Raw genomic sequence first — 24,530 nt, 5'->3', positions numbered from 1 at the left:
GGAACGAGCGATCCAATTAATCCCACGCGCCTGTACATGTTGCCTTGTCGCAGGAACGTAGTCCCTTTCAATATTTATCCGGCTCCTGTTTGAAAGTTAGGATTGAATCTGCTGCCACTGCCCTTTCAGGCTGCGCGTTGCCGATCACAACTCGCTGCGTGAAAACACGTCTTCCCCGTGTCACCTCTGATGCTTTAGCCAATCACCTTCAATCTGCTTCCTCTGGTTTCCGACCCTCCCACCGCTGGGAACAGTTTACGGTCAGAGCACGTGGGAGGCCCTAACTTACAGAGGGCGCAATGTCAGCAGCTTCATACTGCGGTCGGTGCTGGGCTAGCAGAGCGGAGAGAGGCCGAGGGGCCCCTCGCGGGGTCTGCTAATGGGTCGTGCTGTTCCCCCAGATCCCCGCGGTCAGGTGGCAGGATGTGGGAGGCCTGCAGGAGGTGAAGCGAGCGATCCTGGACACGGTGCAGCTCCCCCTGGACCACCCCGAGCTGCTGCCCCATGGCCTACGCAGGACCGGCCTGCTCCTGTACGGACCGCCAGGCACCGGCAAAACCCTGCTGGCCAAGGCCGTCGCAACTGAGTGCACCATGACCTTCCTCAGGTGAGCCAATCACAGTCCGGCAAGGGACCCTGGGCGGGGCGCACACAGACCTGGTGTGAGCCGTGGCCTCCTCGGTCTGCCCCTCCCCCTCCCCCTCCCCCTCCCCCCTCAGTCTGCCCTTCCCCTCGTCCGGTCTGCCCCTCCCCCTCCCCCCTGGGTCTGCCCCCTCGCCCGGTCTGCCCCTCCCCCCTCCCCCCTCCCCTCGTCCGGTCTGCCCCTCCCCGTCGGTCTGCCCCTCCCCCTCCCCCTCGGTCTGCACCTGCCCCTCCCCTGGGTCTGCCTCTCCCCCCTCGGTCTGCCCCTCCCCTGGGTCTGCCCCTCCCCTCGTCCGGACTGCCCCAACCCCTCCCCCCTGGGTCTGCCCCCACCCCCCTCGCCCGGTCTGCCCCTCCCCTCGTCCGGTCTGCCCCACCCGCCCAGTCTGCCTCTCCCCCCACCCCCTCGGCCCCCTCCCGGTCTCCCCTCCCCCTCCTCTGCCCGGTCTGCTCCTCCCCCTCCCCCCTCAGTCTGCCGCTCGGTCTCCCCCTCCCCCTGCCCGGTCTGCCCCTCCCCCCTCGGTCTGCCCCTCCCCCTCCCCCCTGGGTCTGCCCCCACCCCCTCGCCCAGTCTGCCCCTCCCCCTCCCCTCCCCCCCGCCCGGCCGGTCTGCCTCTCACCCCCCCCCCGGTCTCTCCCCCTCGATCCCTCCCTGACTCTTCCCTCCCCTCAATTATTCTTGCATTATTTTCAGCATTGTGCTCACCTCTCTCTCTCACTCTCTCTCTCTTCCCCCCCCCCCCCCCCCCCCCGCAGTGTGAAAGGCCCAGAGCTGATCAACATGTATGTTGGACAGAGCGAAGAGAATGTGCGAGAAGGTAAGGAACAGACCAGGGTCTCGCCTTCTAACTGTCTGCTGGGCTGGGCTGGGGGAGTGGACAGGGCCCCAGCCCTGGGTGTGGGAGTGGACAGGGCCCCAGCCCTGGGTGTGGGAGTGGACAGGGCCCCAGCCCTGGGTGTGGGAGTGGACAGGGCCCCAGCCCTGGGTGTGGGAGTGGACAGGGCCCCAGCCCTGGGTGTGGGAGAGGACAGGGCCCCAGCCCTGGGTGTGGGAGTGGACAGGGCCCCAGCCCTGGGTGTGGGAGTGGACAGGGCCCCAGCCCTGGGTGTGGGAGTGGACAGGGCCCCAGCCCTGGGTGTGGGAGAGGACAGGGCCCCAGCCCTGGGTGTGGGAGTGGACAGGGCCCCAGCCCTGGGTGTGGGAGTGGACAGGGCCCCAGCCCTGGGTGTGGGAGTGGACAGGGCCCCAGCCCTGGGTGTGGGAGTGGACAGGGCCCCAGCCCTGGGTGTGGGAGTGGACAGGGCCCCAAGCCCTGGGTGTGGGAGTGGACAGGGCCCCAGCCCTGGGTGTGGGAGTGGACAGGGCCCCAGCCCTGGGTGTGGGAGTGGACAGGGCCCCAGCCCTGGGTGTGGGAGAGGACAGGGCCCCAGCCCTGGGTGTGGGAGTGGACAGGGCCCCAGCCCTGGGTGTGGGAGTGGACAGGGCCCCAGCCCTGGGTGTGGGAGTGGACAGGGCCCCAGCCCTGGGTGTGGGAGTGGACAGGGCCCCAGCCCTGGGTGTGGGAGTGGACAGGGCCCCAGCCCTGGGTGTGGGAGTGGACTGGGCCCCAGCCCTGGGTGTGGGAGTGGACAGGGCCCAGCCCTGGGTGTGGGAGTGTACAAGGCCCCAGCCCTGGGTGTGGGAGTGGACAGGGCCAAGCCCTGGGTGTGGGAGTGTACAGGGCCAAGCCCTGGGTGTGGGAGTGGACAGGGCCAAGCCCTGGGTGTGGGAGTGGACAGGGCCAAGCCCTGGGTGTGGGAGTGGACAGGGCCAAGCCCTGGGTGTGGGAGTGGACAGGGCCCAGCCCTGGGTGTGGGAGTGTACAAGGGCCAAGCCCTGGATGTGGAGTGGACAGGGCCCAGCACTGGGTGTGGGAGTGGACAGGGCCCCAGCCCTGGGTGTGGGAGTGGACAGGGCCCCAGCCCTGGGTGTGGGAGTGAACAGGGCCCCAGCCCTGGGTGTGGGAGTGGACAGGGCCCCAGCCCTGGGTGTGGGAGTGCTTACTCCTGTTGTTTCTGTCCCCAGTGTTCAGCCGGGCGAGAGCAGCAGCTCCCTGTGTCGTGTTCTTCGATGAGTTGGATTCACTGGCGCCCAATCGAGGTCGGAGTGGGGATTCTGGGGGAGTCATGGACAGGTACTCGCTGACCCCGCCCTGCGCCCTCTGACCCCGCCCTGGGCCCTCTGACCCCGCCCTGCGCCCTCTCGCCCCCGCCCTGCGACCCTGGCCCACCCTGTTGCCCTTTGACCCTGCCCTGCACCCCCCCTACCCCGCCCTGCGAGCCCCCAGCCCCGCTGTGTTGCCCCCCCACCCCACCCTAACCCCACTCTGTGCTTTTCCTGTGCTCAGGGTGGTGTCTCAGCTTCTCGCCGAGCTCGATGGACTGGACTCCTCCGCCGATGTGTTTGTGATTGGTGCCACTAACAGACCTGATCTTCTGGACCAAGCCCTTCTCCGTCCGGGCAGGTACGTGTCACCCCAGGCTCAGAACCCAGCAGCCGTCTGCTGTACCGGGCAGCAGGCCGTGAAGAAGGCAAATGGCATGTTGGCCTTCATAGCGAGGGGATTTGAGTACAGGAGCAGGGAGGTCTTACTGCAGTTGTACAGGGCCTTGGTGAGGCCTCACCTGGAATATTGTGTGCAGTTTTGGTCTCCTAATCTGAGGAAGGACATTCTTGCTATTGAGGGAGTGCAGCGAAGGTTCACCAGACTGATTCCCGGGATGGCAGGACTGACATATGAGGAGAGACTGGATCAACTGGGCCTTTATTCACTGGAGTTTAGAAGGATTAGAGGGGATCTCATAGAAACATATAAAATTCTGACGGGACTGGACAGGTTAGATGCAGGAAGAATGTTCCCGATGTTGGGGAAGTCCAGAACCAGGGGACACAGTCTAAGGATAAGCCATTTAGGACTGAGATGAGGAGAAACTTCTTCACTCAGAGAGTTGTTAACCTGTGGAATTCCCTGCCGCAGAGAGTTGATGAGGCCAGTTCATTGGATATATTCAAGAGGGAGTTAGATATGGCCCTTATGGCTAAAGGGATCAAGGGGTATGGAGAGAAAGCAGGAAAGGGGTACTGAGGGAATGATCAGCCATGATCTTATTGAATGGTGGTGCAGGCTCAAAGGGCCGAATGGCCTACTCCTGCACCTATTTCCTATGTTTCTATGTTTCTTGCCATTATTCCTGGTTATCGAGCAATAGCTGGTGTCCCGTGCCCAAACTGGGTGTCCCTCACTCGTTGCTGCTAACCGATGGGCTCCACATCACTCTCCGACAGTGTCGAGCAGGCAGAGGCCCGCGGAGGTGGAATGGCCTGCTGTGTGTTGAGTTCACCCTGTGGGGCGTCAGTGCTCGCACTCTCACCTCCGGATCGCAAGGTCGTAGGATCAAGGCCCACTGCAGTGCATACGGACAATGACGGACAGGTTGATGGAACAAATCATTACAAATGGGTATGATTTGGTGGCCATTACAGAAACGTGGTTGCAGGGTGGCCAAGACTGGGAATTAAACATACAGGGGTATCCGACGATTCGGAAAGATAGACAAGAAGGGAAAGGAGGTGGGGTAGCTCTGTTAATAAAGGATGATATCAGGGCAGTTGTGAGAGACGATATTGGCTCTAATGAACAAAATGTTGAATCATTGTGGGTGGAGATTAGAGATAGTAAGGGGAAAAAGTCACTGGTGGGCGTAGTTTATAGGCCCCCAAATAATAACTTCACGGTGGGGCGGGCAATAATCAAGGGAATAATGGAGGCATGTGAAAAAGGAACAGCAGTAATCATGGGGGATTTTAACCTACATATCGATTGGTCAAATCAAATCGCACAGGGTAGCCTGGAGGAGGAATTCATAGAATGCATATGGGATTGTTTCTTAGAACAGTATGTTACAGAACCTCTAAGGGAGCAAGCTATCGTCTCTCACAACTGCCCTGATATCATCCTTTATTAACAGAGCTACCCCACCTCCTTTCCCTTCTTGTCTATCCTTCCGAATTGTCAGATACCCCTGTATGTTTAATTCCCAGTCTTGGCCACCCTGCAACCATGTTTCTGTAATGGCCACCAAATCATACCCATTTGTAATGATTTGTGCCGTCAACTCATTTACTTTATTTCGAATGCTGCGTGCGTTTAGGTAGAGTGTTTTAATCCTAGTTTTTAAACCATGATTTTTAGTCTTGACCCCTCCTGCAGCCCCTTTATATTCATACATATTGTCCCTTCCTATCACCTTGTGGTTTACACTTACCCCAGTGCTACTCTGCTCTGTTACCTCCTGCCTTTTGCATTCTTTCTTGGGATCCTGTTCATCTGCGCTCTCACCCACTCTAACTAGCTCAGAGCCCTCTCCTGTGTTCCGAATACTCCTCGCATTGAGGCACTGAGCTTTCATGCTTGCCTTTTTATTACACTTTGACCCTTTAGAATTTTGCTGCACAGTGGTCCTTTTTGTTTCTTGCCTTGGGTTTCTCTGCCCTCCACTTCTACTCATCTCCTTTTCTGTCTTTTGCTTTTGTCTCCTTTTTGTTTCCCTCTGTCTCCCTGCATTGGTTCCCATCCCCCTGCCATATTAGTTTAACTCCTCCCCAACAGCATTAGCAAACACTCCCCCTAGGACATTGGTTCCGGTCCTGCCCAGGTGCAGACCGTCCGCTTTGTACTGGTCCCACCTCCCCCAGAACCTGTTCCAATGTCCCAGGAATTTGAATCCCTCCCTGCTGCACCACTGCTCAAGCCACGTATTCATCTGAGCTATCCTGCGATTCCGACTCTGACTAGCCGATTCCTACTCTGACTAGCTGATTCCTACTCTGACTCCTCATCTCGGTCCTACATGGCTTACCCCTTATCCTTAGACTGTGACCCCTGGTTCTGGACTTCCTCAACATCAGGAACATTCTTCCTGCATCTAACCTGTCCAATCCCGTCAGAATTTTATATGTTTCTATGAGATTCCCTCTCATTCTTCTAAATTCCAGTGAATATAAGCCTAGTCGATCCAGTCTTTCTTCGTATGTCAGTCCTGCCATCCCGGAAATCAGCCTGGTGAACCTTCGCTGCACTCCCTCAATAGCAAGAATGTCCTTCCTCAGATTAGGAGACCAAAGCTGTACACAATATTCCAGGTGAGGCCTCACCAAGGCCCTGTACAACTGCAGTAACACCTTCCTGCTCCTATACTCAAATCCTTTCGCTATGAAGGCCAACATGCCATTTGCCTTCTTCACCAGTGGCTGTGGTGTATTTGGACTTTCAAAAGGCTTTTGACAAGGTCCCTCACAAGAGATTAGTGTGCAAAATTAAATCACGTGGTATTGGGGGTACTGTACTGACGTGGATAGAGACCTGGTTGGCAGACAGGAAGCAGAGAGTCGGGATAAACGGGTCCTTTTCAGAATGGCAGGCAGTGACTAGTGGGGTGCCGCAGGGCTCAGTGCTGGGACCCCAGCTCTTTACAATATACATTAATGATTTAGATGAAGGAATTGAGTGTAATATCTCCAAGTTTGCAGATGACACTAAGCTGGGTGGCGGTGTGAGCTGTGAGGAGGATGCTAAGAGGCTGCAGGGTGACTTGGACAGGTTAGGTGAGTGGGCAAATGCATGGCAGATGCAGTATAATGTGGATAAATGTGAGGTTATCCACTTTGGGGGCAAAAACACAAACGCAGGATATTATCTGAATGGCGGCAGATTAGGAAAAGGGGAGGTGCAACGAGACCTGGGTGTCATAGTTCATCAGGCATTGAAAGTTGGCATGCAGGTACAGCAGGCGGTGAAGAAGGCAAATGTTATGTTGGCCTTCATAGCGAGAGGATTTGAGTATAGGAGCAGGGAGGTCTTACTGCAGTTGTACAGGGCCTTGGTGAGGCCTCACCTGGAATATTGTGTTCAGTTTTGGTCTCCTAATCTGAGGAAGGACGTTCTTGCTATTGAGGGAGTGCAGCGAAGGTTCACCAGACTGATTCCTGGGATGGCAGGACTAACATATGAGGAGAGACTGGATCGACTGGGCCTGTATTCACTGGAGTTTAGAAGAATGAGAGGGGATCTCATAGAAACATATAAAATTCTGACGGGACTGGACAGGTTAGATGCGGGAAGAATGTTCCCGATGTTGGGGAAGTCCAGAACCAGGGAACATAGTCTTAGGATAAGGGGTAAGCCATTTAGAACTGAGATGAGGAGAAACTTCTTCTCTCAGAGAGTTGTTAAGCTGTGGAATTCCCTACCGCAGAGAGTTGTTGATGCCAGTTCATTGGAGATATTCAAGAGGGAGTTAGATATGGCCCTTACGGCTAAAGGGATCAAGGGGTATGGAGAGAAAACAGGAAAGGGGTACTGAGGGAATGTTCAGCCATGATCTTATTGAATGGTGGTGCAGGCTCGAAGGGCCAAATGGCCAACTCCTGCACCTATTTTCTATGTTTCTATGTGACACTCTTTGTCCTTTTAGAATTATGTTATAATGTGGCCATTTTTGATTTCTCTGCCCTCCAAATTTCCTCATCTCCTTTCTACCTTTTGCTTCTGCCCCCATTTTATTTCCCTCTGTCTCCCAGCATAGATTCCCATCCCCCTACCATATTAGTTTAACCCCTCCCCAACAGCACTAGCAAACACTCCCCCTAAGACATTGGTTCCTGTCCTGCCCAGGTGCAGACCGTCCGGTTTGTACTGGTCCACCTCCCCCAGAACCGGTTCCAATGTCCCAGGAATTTGAATCCCTCCCTGCTGCACCACTGCTCAAGCCACATATTCATCTGAGCTATCCTGCGATTCCTACTCTGACTAGCACGTGGCACGTGTAGCAATCCTGAGATTAGCAGTTAACAGATATGATGTAATTGGCATCACGGAGACATGGCTCCAGGGTGACCAAGGCTGGGAACTCAACATCCAGGGGTATTCAACATTTAGGAAGGATAGACAGAGAGGAAAAGGAGGCGGGGTGGCGTTGCTGGTTAAGAGGAAATTAATGCAATTGTAAGGAAGGACATTGGCTTGGATGATGTGGAATCGGTATGGGTGGAGCTACGGAATACCAAAGGGCAGAAAACGCTAGTGGGAGTTGTGTACAGACCACTAAACAGTAGTAGTGAGGTTGGGGACAGCATCAAACAAGAAATAAGGATGCATGCAATAAAGGTACAGCAGTTATCATGGGTGACTTTAATCTACATATTGATTTGTCTAACCAAACTGGTAGCAATGCGGTGGAGGAGGATTTCCTGGAGTGTATTAGGGATGGTTTTCTTGACCAATATGTCGAGGAACCAACTAGAGAGCTGACCATCCTAGACTGGGTGATGTGTAATGAGAAGGGACTAATTAACAATCTTGTTGTGCGAGGCCCCTTGGGGAAGAGTGACCATAATATGGTAGAATTCTTTATTAAGATGGAGAGTGACACAGTTAATTCGGAAACTAGGGTCCTGAACTTAAGGAAAGGTAACTTCGATGGTATGAGGCGTGAATTGGCTAGAATAGACTGGCGAATGATACTTAAAGGGTTGACAGTGGATAGGCAATGGCAAATATTTAAAGATCACATGGATGAACTTCAGCAATTGTACATCCCTCTCTGGAGTAAAAATAAAACGGGGAAGGTGGCTCAACCGTGGCTAACAAGGGAAATTAAGGATAGTGTTAAATCCAAGAAAGAGGCATATAAATTGGCTAGAAAAAGCAGCAAACCTGAGGACTGGGAGAAATTTAGAATTCAGCAGAGGAGGACTAAAGGTTTAATTAAGAGGGGGAAAATAGAGTGCGAGAGGAAGCTTGCAGGGAACATAAAAACTGACGACAAAAGCTTCTATAAATATGTGAAGAGAAAAAGATTAGTGAAGACAAACGTAGGTCCCTTGCAGTCGGATTCAGGTGAATTTATAATGGGGAACAAAGAAATGGCAGACCAACTGAACAAATACTTCGGTTCTGTCTTCACGAAGGAAGACACAAATAACCTTCCGAATGTTCGAGGGGACAGTGAGAAGGAGGAACTGAAGGATATCCTTATATTAGGTGTGAAATTGTGTTCAGGAAATTGATGAGATTGAAGGCCGATAAATCCCCGGGGCCTGATAGTCTGCATCCCAGAGTACTTAAGGAAGTGGCCCTAGAAATAGTGGATGCATTGGTGATCATTTTCCAACAGTCTATCGACTCTGGATCAGTTCCTATGGACTGGAGGTTAACTAATATAACATCACTTTTTAAAAAAGGAGGGGGAGAGAAAACGGGTAATTATAGACCGGTTAGCCTGACATCAGTAGTGGGTAAAATGATGGAATGAATTATTAAGGATGTCATAGCAGCGCATTTGGAAAGAGGTGACATGATAGGTCCAAGTCAGCATGGATTTGTGAAAGGGAAATCATGCTTGACAAATCTTCTGGAATTTTTTGAGGATGTTTCCAGTAGAGTGGACAAGGGAGAACCAGTTGATGTGGTATATTTGGACTTTCAGAAGGCTTTCGACAAGGTCCAACACAAGAGATTAATGTGCAAAGTTAAAGCACGTGGGATTGGGGGTAGTGTGCTGACATGGATTGAGAACTGGTTGTCAGACAGGAAGCAAAGAGTAGGAGTAAATGGGTACTTTTCAGAATGGCAGGCAGTGACTAGTGGGGCCCCAGCAAGGTTCTGTGCTGGGGCCCCAGCTGTTTACACTGTACATTAATGATTTAAACGAGGGGATTAAATGTAGTATCTCCAAATTTGCAGATGACACTAAGTTGGGTGGCAGTGTGAGCTGCGAGGAGGATGATATGAGGCTGCAGAGCGACTTGGATAGGTTAGGTGAGTGGGCAAATGCATGGCAGATGAAGTATAATGTGGATAAATGTGAGGTTATCCACTTTGGTGGTAAAAACAGAGAGACAGACTATTATCTGAATGGTGACAGATTAGGAAAAGGGGAGGTGCAACGAGATCTGGGTGTCATGGTACATCAATCATTGAAGGTTGGCATGCAGGTACAGCAGGCGGTTAAGAAAGCAAATGGCATGTTGGCCTTCATAGCGAGGGGATTTGAGTACAGGGGCAGGGAGGTGTTGCTACAATTGTACAGGGCCTTGGTGAGGCCACACCTGGAGTATTGTGTACAGTTTTGGTCTCCTAACCTGAGGAAGGACATTCTTGCTATTGAGGGAGTGCAGCGAAGGTTCACCAGACAGATTCCCGGGATGGCGGGACTGACCTATCAAGAAAGACTGGATCAACTGGGCTTGTATTCACTGGAGTTCAGAAGATTCTGATGTTTAAAATTCTGATGGGTTTCGACGGGTTAGATGCAGGAAGAATGTTCCTAATGTTGGGGAAGTCCAGAACCAGGGGTCACAGTCTAAGGATAAGGGGTAAGCCATTTAGGACCAAGATGAGGAGAAACTTCTTCACCCAGAGAATGGTGAACCTGTGGAATTCTCTACCACAGAAAGTTGTTGAGGCCAATTCACTAAATATATTCAAAAAGGAGTTAGATGAAGTCCTTACTACTAGGGGAATCAAGGGGTATGGTGAGAAAGCAGGAATGGGGTACTGAGGTTGCATGTTCAGCCATGAACTCATTGAATGGCGGTGCAGGCTAGAAGGGCCGAATGGCCTACTCCTGCACCTATTTTCTATGTTTCTATGTAAGGCCCATGCTCTCGTACGTCTCGGTGAAGGTGTTAACGATAGCTTGGAGTTCGGCCCCCGAGTGTGCACAGACGCATGCTTCATCTGCGTACTGTCATCATCGTAGGCAGTCCCTCGGAATCGAGGAAGACTTGCTTCCACTCTTCAAATGAGTCCTTAGGTGTCTGAACAGTCCAATACGCGAACCACAGTCCCTGTCACAGGTGGGACAGACAGTGGTTGAGGGAAGGGGAGGGTGGGACTGGTTTGCCGCACGCTCCTTCCGCTGCCTGCGTTTGGTTTCTGCATGCTCTCGGTGACGAGACTCGAGGTGCTCAGCACCCTCTCGGATGCTCTTCCTCCACTTAGGACGGTCTTTGGCCAGGGACTCCCAGGTGTCAGTGGGGATGTTGCATTTTATCAGGGAGGCTTTGAGGGTGTCCTTGTAACGTTTCCACTGCCCACCTTTGGCTCGTTTGCCGTGAAGGAGTTCCGAGTAGAGCGCTTGCTTTGGGAATCTCATGTCTGGCATGCGGACAATGTGGCCTTCCCAGCAGAGCTGGTCGAGTGTGGTCAGTGCTTCGACGCTGGGGATGTTGGCCTGGTCTAGGACGCTGACATTGGTGCTTCTGTCCTCCCAGGGGATTTGTAGGATCTTGCGGAGACATCGTTGATGGTATTTCTCCAGTGACTTGATGTGTCTACTGTACACGGTCCATGTCTCTGAGCCATACAGGAGGGCGGGTATTACTACAGCCCTGTCGACCATGAGCCTGGTGGCAGATTTGAGGGCCTGGTCTTCAAATACTCTTTTCCTCAGGCGGCCGAAGGCTGCACTGCCACACTGGAGGCGGTGTTGGATCTCATCTTCAATGTCTGCTCTTGTTGATAGGAGGCTCCCGAGATATGGGAAATGGTCCACGTTGTCCAGGGCCGCGCCGTGGATCTTGATGACTGGGGGGCAGTGCTGTGCGGTGAGGACAGGCTGGTGGAGGACCTTTGTCTTACGGATGTTTAGCGTAAGGCCCATGCTTTCGTATGCCTCACTAAATACGTCGACTTTATCCTGGAGTTCAGTTTCTGTATGTGCGCAGTCCGTGTACTGTAGCTCGACATCAGAAGGTGGGACACTTGGATCTGGCCTGGAGGCAACGGAGGTTGAACAGATTTGCGTTCGTCCTGTAATTTAGTTCCACTCCAGCGGAGAGCGTGCTGAGGGTGAGGTGGAGCATGGCAGTGAGGAAGAGGGTTGGGGCGATAACGCAGCCCTGCTTGACCCTGGTCCAGACATGGATTGGGTCTGTGGTGGATCCGTTGGTCAGGATCACGGCCTGCATGTCATCATGGAGCAGGCAGAGGATCGTGACAAACTTGAGGGCAGTTGAATCTGAGGAGGATGCTCCATAGTCCCTCGCGTTTGACAGTGTCGCAGGCTTCTGTGAGATCAAAGAAGGCCATGTACAAGGGTTGGTGCTGCTCCCTGCATTTCTCTTGTATCTGTCGCACGGTGAAGATCATCTCTGTTGTGGCTATTAGTGGGCGGAATCCGCATTGCGACTCTGTGAGGAGTTCTTCAGCCACTAGGAGAAGGCGATTGAGGAGGATTCTTGCAATGAGGGAGTGCTGCACTGTCAGAGGAGCAGTACTGAGGGAGTGCTGCACTGTCAGAGGAGCAGTACTGAGGGAGTGCTGCACTGTCGGAGGGGCAGTACTGAGGGAGTGCTGCACTGTCGTTGGGGCAGTATTCAGGGAGCGCAGTACTGAGGGAGCGCTGCACTGTCGGAGGGGCAGTACTGAGGGAGCGCTGCACTGTCGGAGGGGCAGTACTGAGGGTGTGCTGCACTGTCGGAGGGGCAGTACTGAGGGAGCGCCGCACTGTCGGAAGGGCAGTACTGAGGGAGCGCTGCACTGTCGGAAGGGCAGTACTGAGGGAGCGCCGCACTGTCGGAGGGGCAGTACTGAGGGAGCGCCACACTGTCGGAGGGACAGTACTGAGGGAGTGCCGCACTGTCGGAGGGGCAGTACTGAGGGAGCATTGCACTGTTCGAGGGGCAGTACTGAGGGAGCGCTGCACTGTCGGAGGGGCAGTACTGAGGGAGCGCTAGTTACTGTTTGCCAACCGGAAAATGACCCATTTATTCCGGCTGTTTTCTGTTAGTTAGCCAATCCTCTATCCATGCTAATATATTTATCCCCAAACCCATGAACTTTTATCTTTTTGTGGCATCTTATCGAGTGCCTTCTGGAAATCCAAATACCCCACATCCACTGGTTCCCCCTTATCCACCTGCTCGTTACATCCTCAAAGAACTCCGGCAAATTTGTCAAACATGATTTCCCTTTCATAAAACCCTGCTGGCTCTGCTTGATTGAATTTTGCTTTTCCAAATGTCCTGCTACTGCTTCCTTAATAATGGGCTCCAGCATTTTCCCAACAACAGATGTTAGGCTAACTGGTCTATAGTTTCCTGCTTTTCCTCGTTTTCCAATCCGCTGGGACCTCCCCAGAATCCAGGGAATTTTGGTAGATTACAACCAATGCATCCACTATCTCTGCAGTCACTTCTTGTAAGACCCTAGGATATAAACCATCAGGTCCAGGGGACTTGTCCGCTTTTAGTCCCATTATATTACCGAGCACCACTTCATTAGTGATAGTGATTGTATTAAGTCCTCCCTACCTATAACCCCCTGATTATCCACTATTGGGATGTTTTTAGTGTCTTCTACCATGAAGACTGATACAAAATATTTGTTCAACATCTCTGCCATTTCCCTGTTCCCTGTTATTAATTCCCCAGTCTCATTCTCCAGGGGACCAACATTTACTTTAGCCGCTCTTTTCCTTTTTATGTACCTGTAGAAACTCTTACTATCTGTTTTTATATTTCGTGCTAGTTTACTTTCATAATCTATTGTCCCTCTCGTAATTATTTTTTTAGTCGTTCTTTGCTGGCTTTTAAACATTTCCCAATCCTCTGGCCTCCCACTAGTCTTGGCCACTTTGTATGTCCTTATTTTTAATTTGATACCATCCCTTATTTCCTTAGTTAGCCACGGATGATTTTACCTTCTCTTACAGTCTTTCCTTCGCACTGGGATATATTTTTGTTGCAGGTTATGAAATATCTCCTTAAATATCTGCCACTGTTCATCAACCGTCCCATACTTTAGTCTATTTTCCCAGTCCACTTTAGCCAACTCTGCCCTCATACCTTTGTAGTCTCCTTTATTTAACTTAGGACACTGATTTGAGAACCAACTTTCTCACTCCTAGAGGATCCTTTACTAGGAGATCATTTATTAATCCTGTCTCATTACACAGTACCAGATCTAAGATAGTCTGCTCCCTGATTGGTTCCACAACATTCTGTTCAAGGAAACTATCCCAGATACACTCTATGAACTCTTCCTCAAGGCTACCCTGGCCAATTTGCTTTGTCCAATCATTATGAAGGTTAAAATCGCCCATGATTATTGCCGTTCCTTTATGTCAAGCCTCCATTATTTCTTGATTTATACTCTGTCTAACCGTGTAGCTACTGTTCGGGGGCTTATAGACTATACCCGCCAGTGACTTTTTCCCCTTATTATTCCTTATCTCCACCAAACTGATTCTACATCTTGATCCTCTGAGCCAATATCGTTTCTCACCAACGCACTGATCCCATCCTTTATTAACATAACTACCCCACCTCCTTTTCCTTTCTGTCTGTCCTTCCTGAAATGTCAAATACCCCTGAATATTCAGTTCCCAGTCCTGGTCACCTTGCAACCACGTCTCTGTAATGGCAATCAGATCATACCTGTTGTAACTATTTGTGCCGTCAACTCATCTATCTTGTTACGAATGCTGCGTGCATTTAGACAAAGAGCCTTTAAATGTGTTTTTTTCCCCATTTTTTCCTGCCTTGACCCCACTTTCTGATTCACCTTTATGTGCAGGAATGGGGTACTGAAGGTGCATGTTCAGCCATGATCTTATTGAATGGCGGTGCAGGCTCGAAGGGCCGAATGGCCTAATCCTGCACCTATTTTCTATGTTTCTATGTTTGTACATTCTGTCCCTTCCTGGCACGCTCTGGTTTTCACTTTCCCACAGTGCTACCCTGATCTATTGTCTTCTCCTTGTCCTTGGACTTTTTACATTTCCGCTCACCTGAATTCCCCCCCCCACACACTAATTAGTTTAAAGCCCTCTCTACAGCCCGAGTTATTCGATTGGCCAGGACACTAGTCCCAGCACGGTCTAAGTGGAGCCCGTCTCAACAGAACAGCTCCCTCTTACCCCAGTACTGGTGGCAGTGTCCCATGAACCAAGAAGGGGGAGAGAACGTGTCCAGGGAATTATAGACCAGGCAGCTTAACATCGGTGATGGGAGAAATAATGGAATCCCACTAAAGGACAAAATAGAACATCTAGAAACCAAAAATATCAGAACGAATAGTCAGCATGGATTTCAAAAGGGAAAGTCTTGCTTGACCAACCTTGTTGAATGTTTTGAAGAGGTAACAGAGAGAGTAGACAAGGGTAATACAGTAGATGTAATGTATCTAGATTTTCGAGTAGCCCACAATAGACTGATGAACAAGGTCAGAGAATGCAGTCAGGAGACAAGTAACAGAATGGATCACTAGCTGGCTTCCAGACCGAAAGCAGAGAGTGGGGGTAAAGGGAGCTATTCACAGGGGCAGAAGGTGGGTCGTGGTGTTCCACAAGGAGCGGTGCTGGGACCACTGTTGTTCACAATTTATATCAACCATTTAGACTTTGGAGTCAAAAACACAATTTCTAAATTTGCGGATGACACCAAATTGGGGGATAGTCAATACTGAGGGGGACAGGAACTATAGAACGGTTACAGCACAGAAGGAGGTCGTTGGGCCCCTCGAGCCCGTGCCGGCTCTCTGCAAGAGCACCTCAGCCAGTCCCACTCCCCCGCCCTTTCCCCGGAGCCCTGTAATTTATTTCCTTCAGGGACTTATCCAATTCCCTTTTGAAAGCCACGATTGAGTCTGCCCCCACCGCCCTCTCAGGCAGCACATTCCAGATCCTAACCACTCGCTGCGTAAAAACGTTTTTCCTCATGTGGCCTTTGGTTCTTCTGCCAATCGCCTTCAATCTGTGTCCCTCTGGTTCCCGATCCTTCCACCAATGGGAACAGTCTCTACTCTGTCCAGACCCCTCATGATTTTGAACACCTCGATCAAATCTCCTCTCAACCTTCTCTGCTCCAAGGAGAACAACCCCAGCTTCTCCAGTCTCTCCCCGTAACTGAAGTCCCTCATCCCTGGAACCATTCTGGTCAATCTTTTCTGCTCCCTCTCTAAGGCCCTCACATCCTTCCTAAAGTGCGGGGCCCAGAATTGGACACAATGCTCCAGTTGGGGCCGAACCAGTGTTTTATACAGGTCCATCATAATCTCCCCGCTTTTGTACTCTGTGCCTCTATTTATGAAGCCCAGGATCCCGTAAGCTTTCTCAACCTGCCCTGACACCTCAATGATTTATGCCCATATACCCCCAGGTCTCTCTGCTCATGCACCCCTTTGTACCCTTTAGTTTATATTGCCTCTCCTCATTCTTTCTACCAAAATGGATCACTTTGCACTTTTCTGTGTTAAACTGCATCTCCCACGTGCCCGCCCATCCCACCAGCCTGTCTGTGTCTTCCTGAAGTCTATCACTATCCTCCTCACTGTTCGCTACACTTCCGAGTTTTGTGTCATCTGTAAATTTTGAAACTGTGCCCTGTACACCCACATCCAAGTCATTAATATATATCAGGAAAAGCAGTGGTCCCAGTACCGATCCCTGGGGAACACCACTGTATACCTTCCTCAGTCCCAGAAACAACCGCTCACCCCGACTCTCTGTTTCCTGTCACTGAGCCAATCCCGTATCCATGCTGCCACTGTCCCTGTTATTCCATGGGCCTCAACTTTGCTGCAAGCCTATTATGTGGCTCTTTGTCAAACACCTTTTGGAAATCCGTATACACCACATCAACTGCATCGCCCTCATCAACCCTCTCTGTTACCCCATCAAAAAACTCCATCAAGTTGGTTAAACACGATTTGCCTTTAACACGTCCGCGCTGGCTTTCCTTAATGAAGCCACACTTGTCCAAGTGACTGTTAATTTTGTCCCCGATTTACTGTTACTAAAAGCTCCCCCATTCCCGAGGTTAAACTGAGCGGCCTGTACTGGCTGGGTTTATCCTTACACCCTTTTTGAACAAGGGTGTAACATTTGCAATTCTCCAGCCCTCTGGTACCACTCCTGTATCTAAGGAGGATTGGAAGATTGTGGCCAGTACCTCTGCAATTTTTTCCCTCAATTCCCTCAGCATCCTAGGATACATCCCACCTGTTCCTGGTGATTTATCGACTTTAAGTACAGCCAGTATTTATATCTCTTTATCAATTTTAATCCTATCGGGTGTCTCCACTATCTCCTCTTTCACTATGTCTATGGCAGCATCCTCTTCCTCAGTGAAGGGGAGCCAGAGAAGGATATGAGGGAGCAGGGAAGAGAGGGCTATGCTGAGAGAGGAGGAGGCTCGAGTGGAGTATAAACGCCGGCATGGACTGGTTGGGCCGAATGGCCTGTTTCTGGGCCGTATATCCCGTGTAATCCTGTGTCGGAGTTGCCATCTTTCGGATGAGGCGTTAAACGGAGATCCTGTCTGCCCTCTCAGGTGAAGGTAAAAGATCCCATGGCACTACTGGAGAAGAGGAGCAGGGGAGTTCTCCCCGGGGTCACGGGGCCAATATTTATCCCCTGACCAACAGCACGAAACAAATGATCACATTACTGTTTGTGGGAGCTTGCTGTGCGCAAGTTGGCTGCCGTGTTTCCCACATTACAACAGCGACTGCAGTTAAATCAGTGACTAATTGCCTGTGTAGAGCTTTGGGCATCCCAAGGTGGTGAAAGTCGCTGTTGAAATGGGAGACTTTCTTTCACCCTCCGGGGGAGTGATTGGCAAGTGCTGAAGATTATTGTATCGCGACGGCACGTTGGCTGGGTGTTGGTCTGGTGGATCAGGGGATCACTGATTGATTCATCGAGGTGGTGGATCAGGGGATCACTGATTGATTCATCGAGGTGGTGGATCAGGGGATCACTGATTGATTCATCGAGGTGGTGGATCAGGGGATCACTGATTGATTCATCGAGGTGGTGGATCAGCTCTGTACCTATGTTCTTGAGCCCACTCGGCTATTGTGGCAAGTTAACAGAGTCTCAGTGTGAGCTTACGAGCGAGCGATTGGAGTTGAGCAGCAGCAGGCCAGGTAGTGTGGAGCTCGGCCTTGTGTCCGCAGCCGCACATGATCAGAGCTGAAGAGTAGACATTCGAACTTGTCCATTCCCTGTGCAGACACTGTCTGACCTGCCGCCCCACTCCACCATGTGATGTCCCAGTCGAAGCACTTGGTGTTCAGGGTGGGATTTGTTGAGGTGGGGTCTGGGGTCAGGGTCGGACCTCTGTCCATCAGCAGGATACTCACACACTTGGCTTTTTGTACAGGTTTGATAAGCTGCTGTACGTGGGAGTGAGTGAGGACCGAGAGGCACAGCTCCGAATACTGAAGGCAATAACACGGAAGTGAGTGTCCCAACACAGCCCACGGCACAGTCAGGGATCCTGGGGGGCGGAGGGCAACTCCCAGGGACTGATACAGCTCGGAGCAGCCCACCGTCAGGGAGTCGGTGGTGGGCGGAGCGGGGGGGCGTGGGGAGGGGAGGGGAGAGCGGGCGGAGGAGGGGAGAGCGGGGGAGGGGGAGGGGAGAGCGGGCAAGGACGGGGGAGCTGGGGTTTGTGGGTGAACTGGGGTCGGGGTGAGCTGGGGGGAGTCGGGGGTGAGCTGGGGGGAGTCGGGGGTGAGCTGGGGGGGGGTTGGGGGTGAGCTGGGGGGGGGGTCGGGGGTGAGCTCGGGGGGGGGTTGGGGATGAGGGGGGTCGGGGGTGAGCTGGGGGGGGTTTGTGGGTGAACTGGGGTCGGGGGTGAGCTGGGGGGTTCGGGGATGAGCTGGGGGGAGTCAGGGTTGAGCTGGGGGGGGGTCGGGGGTGAGGGGGGTCGGGGGTGAGCTGGGGGGGGGGTTGGGAGTGAGCTGGGGGGGGGTGAGGGGGGTCGGGGGTGAGCTGGGGGGGGGTTGGGGGTGAGGGGGGTCGGGGGTGAGCTGGGGGGGGTTTGTGGGTGAACTGGGGTCGGGGGTGAGCTGGGGGGTTCGGGGATGAGCTGGGGGGAGTCAGGGTTGAGCTGGGGAGGGGTCGGGGGTGAGGGGGGTCGGGGGTGAGCTGGGGGGGGGTTGGGAGTGAGCTGGGGGGGTGAGGGGGGTCGGGGGTGAGATGGGGGGGGGTCGGGGTGAGCTGGGGGGGGTCGGGGGTGAGGGGGGGGTCGGGGGTGAGCTGGGGGTGTGAGGGGGGTCGGGGGTGAGCTCGGGGGGTCGGGGGTGAGCTCGGGGGGTCGGGGGTGGGGGGGGTCGGGGGTGAGGGGGGTCGGGGTGAGATGCAGAGGGAAGCTGAGCAGCAGTGAGGAGGGGAATGGGCAGTGTGGACGGTTGAATCTGGATATTTACCTCCTGCCCCTTTCCTCGGCAGGTTGACGGTGGATCCCAGAGTGAGTCTGAGCCACGTTGTCGAGCAGTGCCCTCCACATGTGACCGGTGCTGACCTGTACTCGCTCTGCTCAGACACCATGATGTTCGCACTTAAACGCAAGATCAGCCGCATTGAGCAAGGTTTGGTTCCGAATCCAACATCTCCACACCACCGTCTCTCACCTCATGGTTTCTCACAGGAACAGGAGGAGGCCATTCAGCCCCTCGAGCCTGTTACACAGCAACAGGAGGCCCATTCATAACATAAGAACATAAGAATTAGGAACAGGAGTAGGCCATCTAGCCCCTCGAGCCTACTCCGCCATTCAACAAGATCATGGCTGATCTGGCCGTGGACTCAGCTCCACTTACCCGCCCGCTCCCCATAACCCTTAATTCCCTTATTGGTTAAAAATCTATCTATCTGTGACTTGAAAACATTCAATGAGCTAGCCTCAACTGCTTCCTTGGGCAGAGAATTCCACAGATTCACAACCCTCTGGAAGAAGAAATTCCTTCTCAACTCGGTTTTAAATTGGCTCCCCCGTATTTTGAGGCTGTGACCCCTAGTTCTAGTCTCCCCGACCAGTGGAAACAACCTCTCTGCCTCTATCTTGTCTATCCCTTTCATGATTTTAAATGTTTCTATAAGATCACCCCTCATCCTTCTGAACTCCAACGAGTAAAGACCCAGTCTACTCAATCTATCATCATAAGGTAACCCCCTCATCTCCGGAATCAGCCGAGTGAATCGTCTCTGTACCCCCTCCAAAGCCAGTATATCCTTCCTTAAGTAAGGTGACCAAAACTGCACGCAGTACTCCAGGTGCGGCCTCACCAATACCCTGTACAGTTGCAGCAGGACCTCCCTGCTTTTGTACTCCATCCCTCTCACAATGAAGGCCAACATTCCATTCACCTTCCTGATTACCTGCTGCACCTGCAAACTAACTTTTTGGGATTCATGCACAAGGACCCCCAGGTCCCTCTGCACCGCAGCATGTTGTAATTTCTCCCCATTCAAATAATATTCCCTTTTACTGTTTTTTTTTCCCCAAGGTGGATGACCTCACACTTTCTGACATTGTATTCCATCTGCCAAACCTTAGCCCATTCGCTTAACCTATCTAAATCTCCTTGCAGCCTCTCTGTGTCCTCTACACAACCCGCTTTCCCACTAATCTTTGTGTCATCTGCAAATTTTGTTACACTACACTCTGTCCCCTCTTCCAGGTCATCTATGTATATTGTAAACAGTTGTGGTCCCAGCACTGATCCCTGTGGCACACCACTAACCACCGATTTCCAACCCGAAAAGGACCCATTTATCCCGACTCTCTGCTTTCTGTTAGCCAGCCAATTCTCGATCCATGCTAATACATTTCCTCTGACTCCGCGTACCTTTATCTTCTGCAGTAACCTTTTGTGTGGCACCTTATCGAATGCCTTTTGGAAATCTAAATACACCACATCCATCGGTACACCTCTATCCACCATGCTCGTTATATCCTCAAAGAATTCCAGTAAATTAGCTAAACATGATTTCCCCTTCATGAATCCATGTTTTGTCTGCTTGATTGCACTATTCCTATCGAGATGTCCCGCTATTTCTTCCTTAATGATAGTTTCAAGCATTTTCCCCACTACAGATGTTAAACTAACCGGCCTATAGTTACCTGCCTTTTGTCTGCCCCCTTTTTTAAACAGGGGCGTTACATTAGCTGCTTTCCAATCCGCTGGTACCTCCCCAGAGTCCAGAGAATTTTGGTAGATTATAACGAATGCATCTGCTATAACTTCCGCCATCTCTTTTAATACCCTGGGATGCATTTCATCAGGACCAGGGGACTTGTCTACCTTGAGTCCCATTAGCCTGTCCAGCACTACCCCCCTAGTGATAGTGATTGTCTCAAGGTCCTCCCTTCCCACATTCCTGTGACCAGCAATTTCTGGCATGGTTTCTGTGTCTTCCACTGTGAAGACCGAAGCAAAATAATTGTTTAAGGTCTCAGCCATTTCCACATTTCCCATTATTAAATCCCCCTTCTCATCTTCTAAGGGACCAACATTTACATTAGTCACTCTTTTCCATTTTATATATCGGTAAAAGCTTTTACTATCTGTTTTTATGTTTTGCGCAAGTTTACCTTCGTAATCTATCTTTCCTTTCTTTATTGCTTTTTTAGTCAGCCCCTCGAGCCTGTTGCACAGGAACAGGAGGCCATTCAGCCTCTCGAGCCTGTTACAGGAACAGGAGGAGGCCATTCAGCCCCTCGAGCCTGTTACACAGGAACAGGAGGAGGCCCATTCAGCCTCTCGAGCCTGTTACACAGGAACAGGAGGAGGCCATTCAGCCCCTCGAACCTGTTACACAGGAATAGGAGGAGGCCATTCAGCCTCTCGAGCCTGTTGCACAGGAACAGGAGGAGGCCATTCAGCCTCTCGAGCCTGTTACACAGGAACAGGAGGAGGCCATTCAGCCCCTCGAGCCTGTTACACAGGAACAGGAGGAGGCCATTCAGCCCCTCGAGCCTGTTGCACAGGAACAGGAGGAGGCCATTCAGCCCCTCGAGCCTGTTACACGGGAACAGGAGAAGGCCGTTGGTTTAATTATCAGCTTGGCTCAGTGAGTAACACTCTCGCCTCTGAGTCAGAAGTTCATGGTTTCAAGTCCCACTTCAGAGACTTGAGCAAATTCTCCAGGCTAACACTGCCGGCGAGTTCCTGAGGGAGTGCACTGTCGGAGGGGCAGTACTGAGGGAGCGCTACACTGTCGGAGAGGCAGTACTGAGGGAGCGCAGTACTGAGGGAGTGCTACACTGTTGGAGGGACAGTACTGAGGGAGTGCCTCACTGTCGGAGGGGCAGTACTGAGGGAGTGCCGCACTGTCGGAGTGGCAGTACTGAGGGAGCGCCGCACTGTCGGAGGGGCAGTACTGAGGGAGTGCTGCACTGTCGGAGGGGCAGTACTGAGGGAGTGCTGCACTGTCGGAGAGGCAGTACTGAGGGAGTGCCTCACTGTTGGAGGGGTAGTACTGAGGGAGCGCCTCACTGTCGGAGGGGTAGTATTGAGGGAGCGCCGCACTGTCGGAGGGGCAGTACTGAGGGAGCGCCGCACTGTCGGAGGGGCAGTACTGAGGGAGCGGCGCACTGTCGGAGGGGCAGTACTGAGGGAGTGCCGCACTGTCGGAGGGGCTGTACTGAGGGAGTGCCGCACTGTCGGAGGGGCAATACTAAGGGAGCACTGCACTGTCGGAGGTGCAGTACTGAGGGAGTGCCGCACTGTCAGAGGGGCTGTACTGAGGGAGTGCCGCACTGTCGGAGGGGCAGTACTGAGGGAGCGCCGTACGGTTAGAGGGGCAGTGCTGAGAGAGTGCTGCACTGTCTGAGGGCCAGTACTGAGGGAGCACTGCACTGTTGGAGGGGCAGTACTGAGGGAGTGCCGCACTGTCGGAGGGGCAGTACTGAGGGAGCGCCGTACGGTTAGAGGGGCAGTGCTGAGAGAGTGCTGCACTGTCGGAGGGGCAGTACTGAGGGAGCGCTGCACTGTTGGAGGGGCAGTACTGAGGGAGTGCCGCACTGTCGGAGGGGCAGTACTGAGGGAGTGCTGCACTGTTGGAGGGGCAGTACTGAGGGAGCGCTGCACTGTTGGAGGGGCAGTACTGAGGGAGTGCCGCACTGTCGGAGGGGCAGTACTGCGGGGGCACTGCACTGTCGGAGGGGCAGTACTGAGGGAGCGCCGCACTGTTGGAGGGGCAGTACTGAGGGAGTGCCGCACTGTCGGAGGGGCAGTACTGAGGGAGTGCCGCACTGTCGGAGGGGCAGTACTGAGGGAGCGCCGCACTGTTGGAGGGGCAGTACTGAGGGAGCGCCGCACTGTTGGAGGGGCAGTACTGAGGGAGTGCCGCACTGTCGGAGGGGCAGTACTGAGGGAGTGCTGCACTGTCGGAGGGGCCATCTTTTGGACGCTAGTTCTTCCTGGTATCCTCACCATTATTTATTCCTGAACCAAGATCACTTTAAAAAAGAACCTGGGATCTTGGTGTGCACCCATTACCTGTCACGGTTCCTACATTGCAACACTGCATTTCAGAAATACGTATTTGGCTGTACAGCGCTTTGGGACATCCTGATGTGGTCAGGGGCAGTGAGGACAGGTGTGAACATGGTTTGCTGGGGTTGTACCTGTGCTGTGGTGAGCTTGACTGGTGTGTGCTTCGATTTACCTCTCTCCCTCCCTCCCTCCCTCCCTCCCTGTCTGTCTGTCTGTCTGTCTGTCCCCAGGCCTGGACACCGAGCACTCGGACCTGACTCTGATGCCCGAGGATTTTGAGCGAGCCCTCACCACGCTCCAGCCATCGGTCTCCGAGCAGGACCTCCTCAACTACCAACTGATGCAACAGAGATTCACGGCCAAATGAGAGGCTGCGCGCAACACCTGGATGGGACAAAATGGGCCCCGTGTCTGGGGAACATCTGGATGGGAACGGCGGGAGGGGGGGGGGGCGCGAGTGTGGGGCAGAACATCTGCATTTGAACAGGCTGCTGGGTGTGGGGAATACCTGGATGGGAACAGGACACCGGGCGTTGGAACATCTGGATGGGAACAGGGAAAGCGTGGGGAACATCTGGATGGGAACAGGAAAGGCACCATATGTAAGCACCATCTGGTTGGGAACAGGGAAAGTGGGGAACATCTGTATGGGAACAGAGCACGGGTGTGGGGAACATCTGGATGGGAACAGGCAAGGCACCATATGTAAGCAACATCTGGTTGGGAACAGGGAAAGTGTGGGAAACATCTGGATGGGAACAGCTGGTTGGGAACACGAGTGAGTTTCTGTGTTCTGATTGCGATGGAACAGGCACAGTTTGGGTAATATTTGGATGGGGACAGGAGGGGCTGTGTGGGGGAAATGGGGGCCTCTGCCTGCCTGGTGTTCCCGATCACTGGACTCAGTATCCACCACCATGGCTGCATCATCTGCACCGACCTCTACCGCCTAGAAGGACAAGGGCAGCAGGTGCATGGGAACACCACCACCTCCACGTTCCCCTCCCAGTCACACACCATCCCGACTGGGAAATATATCGGCCGTTCCTTCATCGTCGCTGGGTCACAATCCTGGAACTCCCTCCCTAACAGCACTGTGGGAGCACCTTCACCACACGGACTGCAGCGGTTCAAGAAGGCGGCTCACCACCACCTTCTCAAGGGGCAATTAGGGGTGGGCAATAAATGCCAACCTTGCCAGCGACGGTCACATCCTGAGAGCGTTTTTTAAAACTTTGTGAGAGACTGAAGTCTGCTTATTTCTGAAGAGCTGATGAATTTAAAACCCTGACTGGGAAAAAGCAAATGTTGAGCTGTGTGTGTCTGTCTCTGTGCTCGAACAATGACTCAGTCAGCGGAAGAACAAAGGCACGTGGAGTGGGGAGGGGTGAGGTCAGTCACTCTGGGTCGAGAAAAAGAAATTGGAATATTTTCTCGATGGCAAGAGTACTTGGAACTGTGGAGGAGCAGCGAGACTTAGGGAATCTAAATCACTAAATGCTATTTGCTATGTACAAAATATAATCAATAAAGCCAAGGGGGCTGGAATACAAA

General features: G+C 52.7%; 1 protein-coding gene across 1 annotated transcript; it reads left to right on the top strand.

The window, feature by feature from the left end:
• The first annotated feature begins 399 nt into the window (after positions 1-399).
• LOC139243090 (peroxisomal ATPase PEX6-like) lies at positions 400-24,530 on the top strand. Its single transcript, XM_070870689.1, has 7 exons — positions 400-607; positions 1,399-1,460; positions 2,708-2,816; positions 3,030-3,146; positions 17,852-17,929; positions 18,925-19,064; positions 23,207-24,530. Exons 1-7 carry the CDS (start codon positions 594-596, stop codon positions 23,341-23,343), a joined length of 657 nt encoding a protein of 218 aa, XP_070726790.1. The 5' UTR covers positions 400-593; the 3' UTR covers positions 23,344-24,530.

Source organism: Pristiophorus japonicus, unplaced genomic scaffold (genome assembly GCF_044704955.1).
Source record: "Pristiophorus japonicus isolate sPriJap1 unplaced genomic scaffold, sPriJap1.hap1 HAP1_SCAFFOLD_160, whole genome shotgun sequence".
In the NCBI taxonomy this organism is placed as follows: domain Eukaryota; kingdom Metazoa; phylum Chordata; class Chondrichthyes; family Pristiophoridae; genus Pristiophorus; species Pristiophorus japonicus.
The sequence above is the reverse complement of the archived record's forward strand: the minus strand, read 5'-3'. Positions and strand labels throughout refer to the sequence as shown.

What these genes read in the sequence shown, in the direction of transcription:
- LOC139243090 (XM_070870689.1), top strand. An exon ending in TCTGGGGGAGTCATGGACAG is followed by an intron (nt 2,817 to 3,029) that starts GTACTCGCTGAC and finishes TCCTGTGCTCAG; the next exon opens with GGTGGTGTCTCAGCTTCTCG. An exon ending in GCCCTTCTCCGTCCGGGCAG is followed by an intron (nt 3,147 to 17,851) that starts GTACGTGTCACC and finishes CTTTTTGTACAG; the next exon opens with GTTTGATAAGCTGCTGTACG.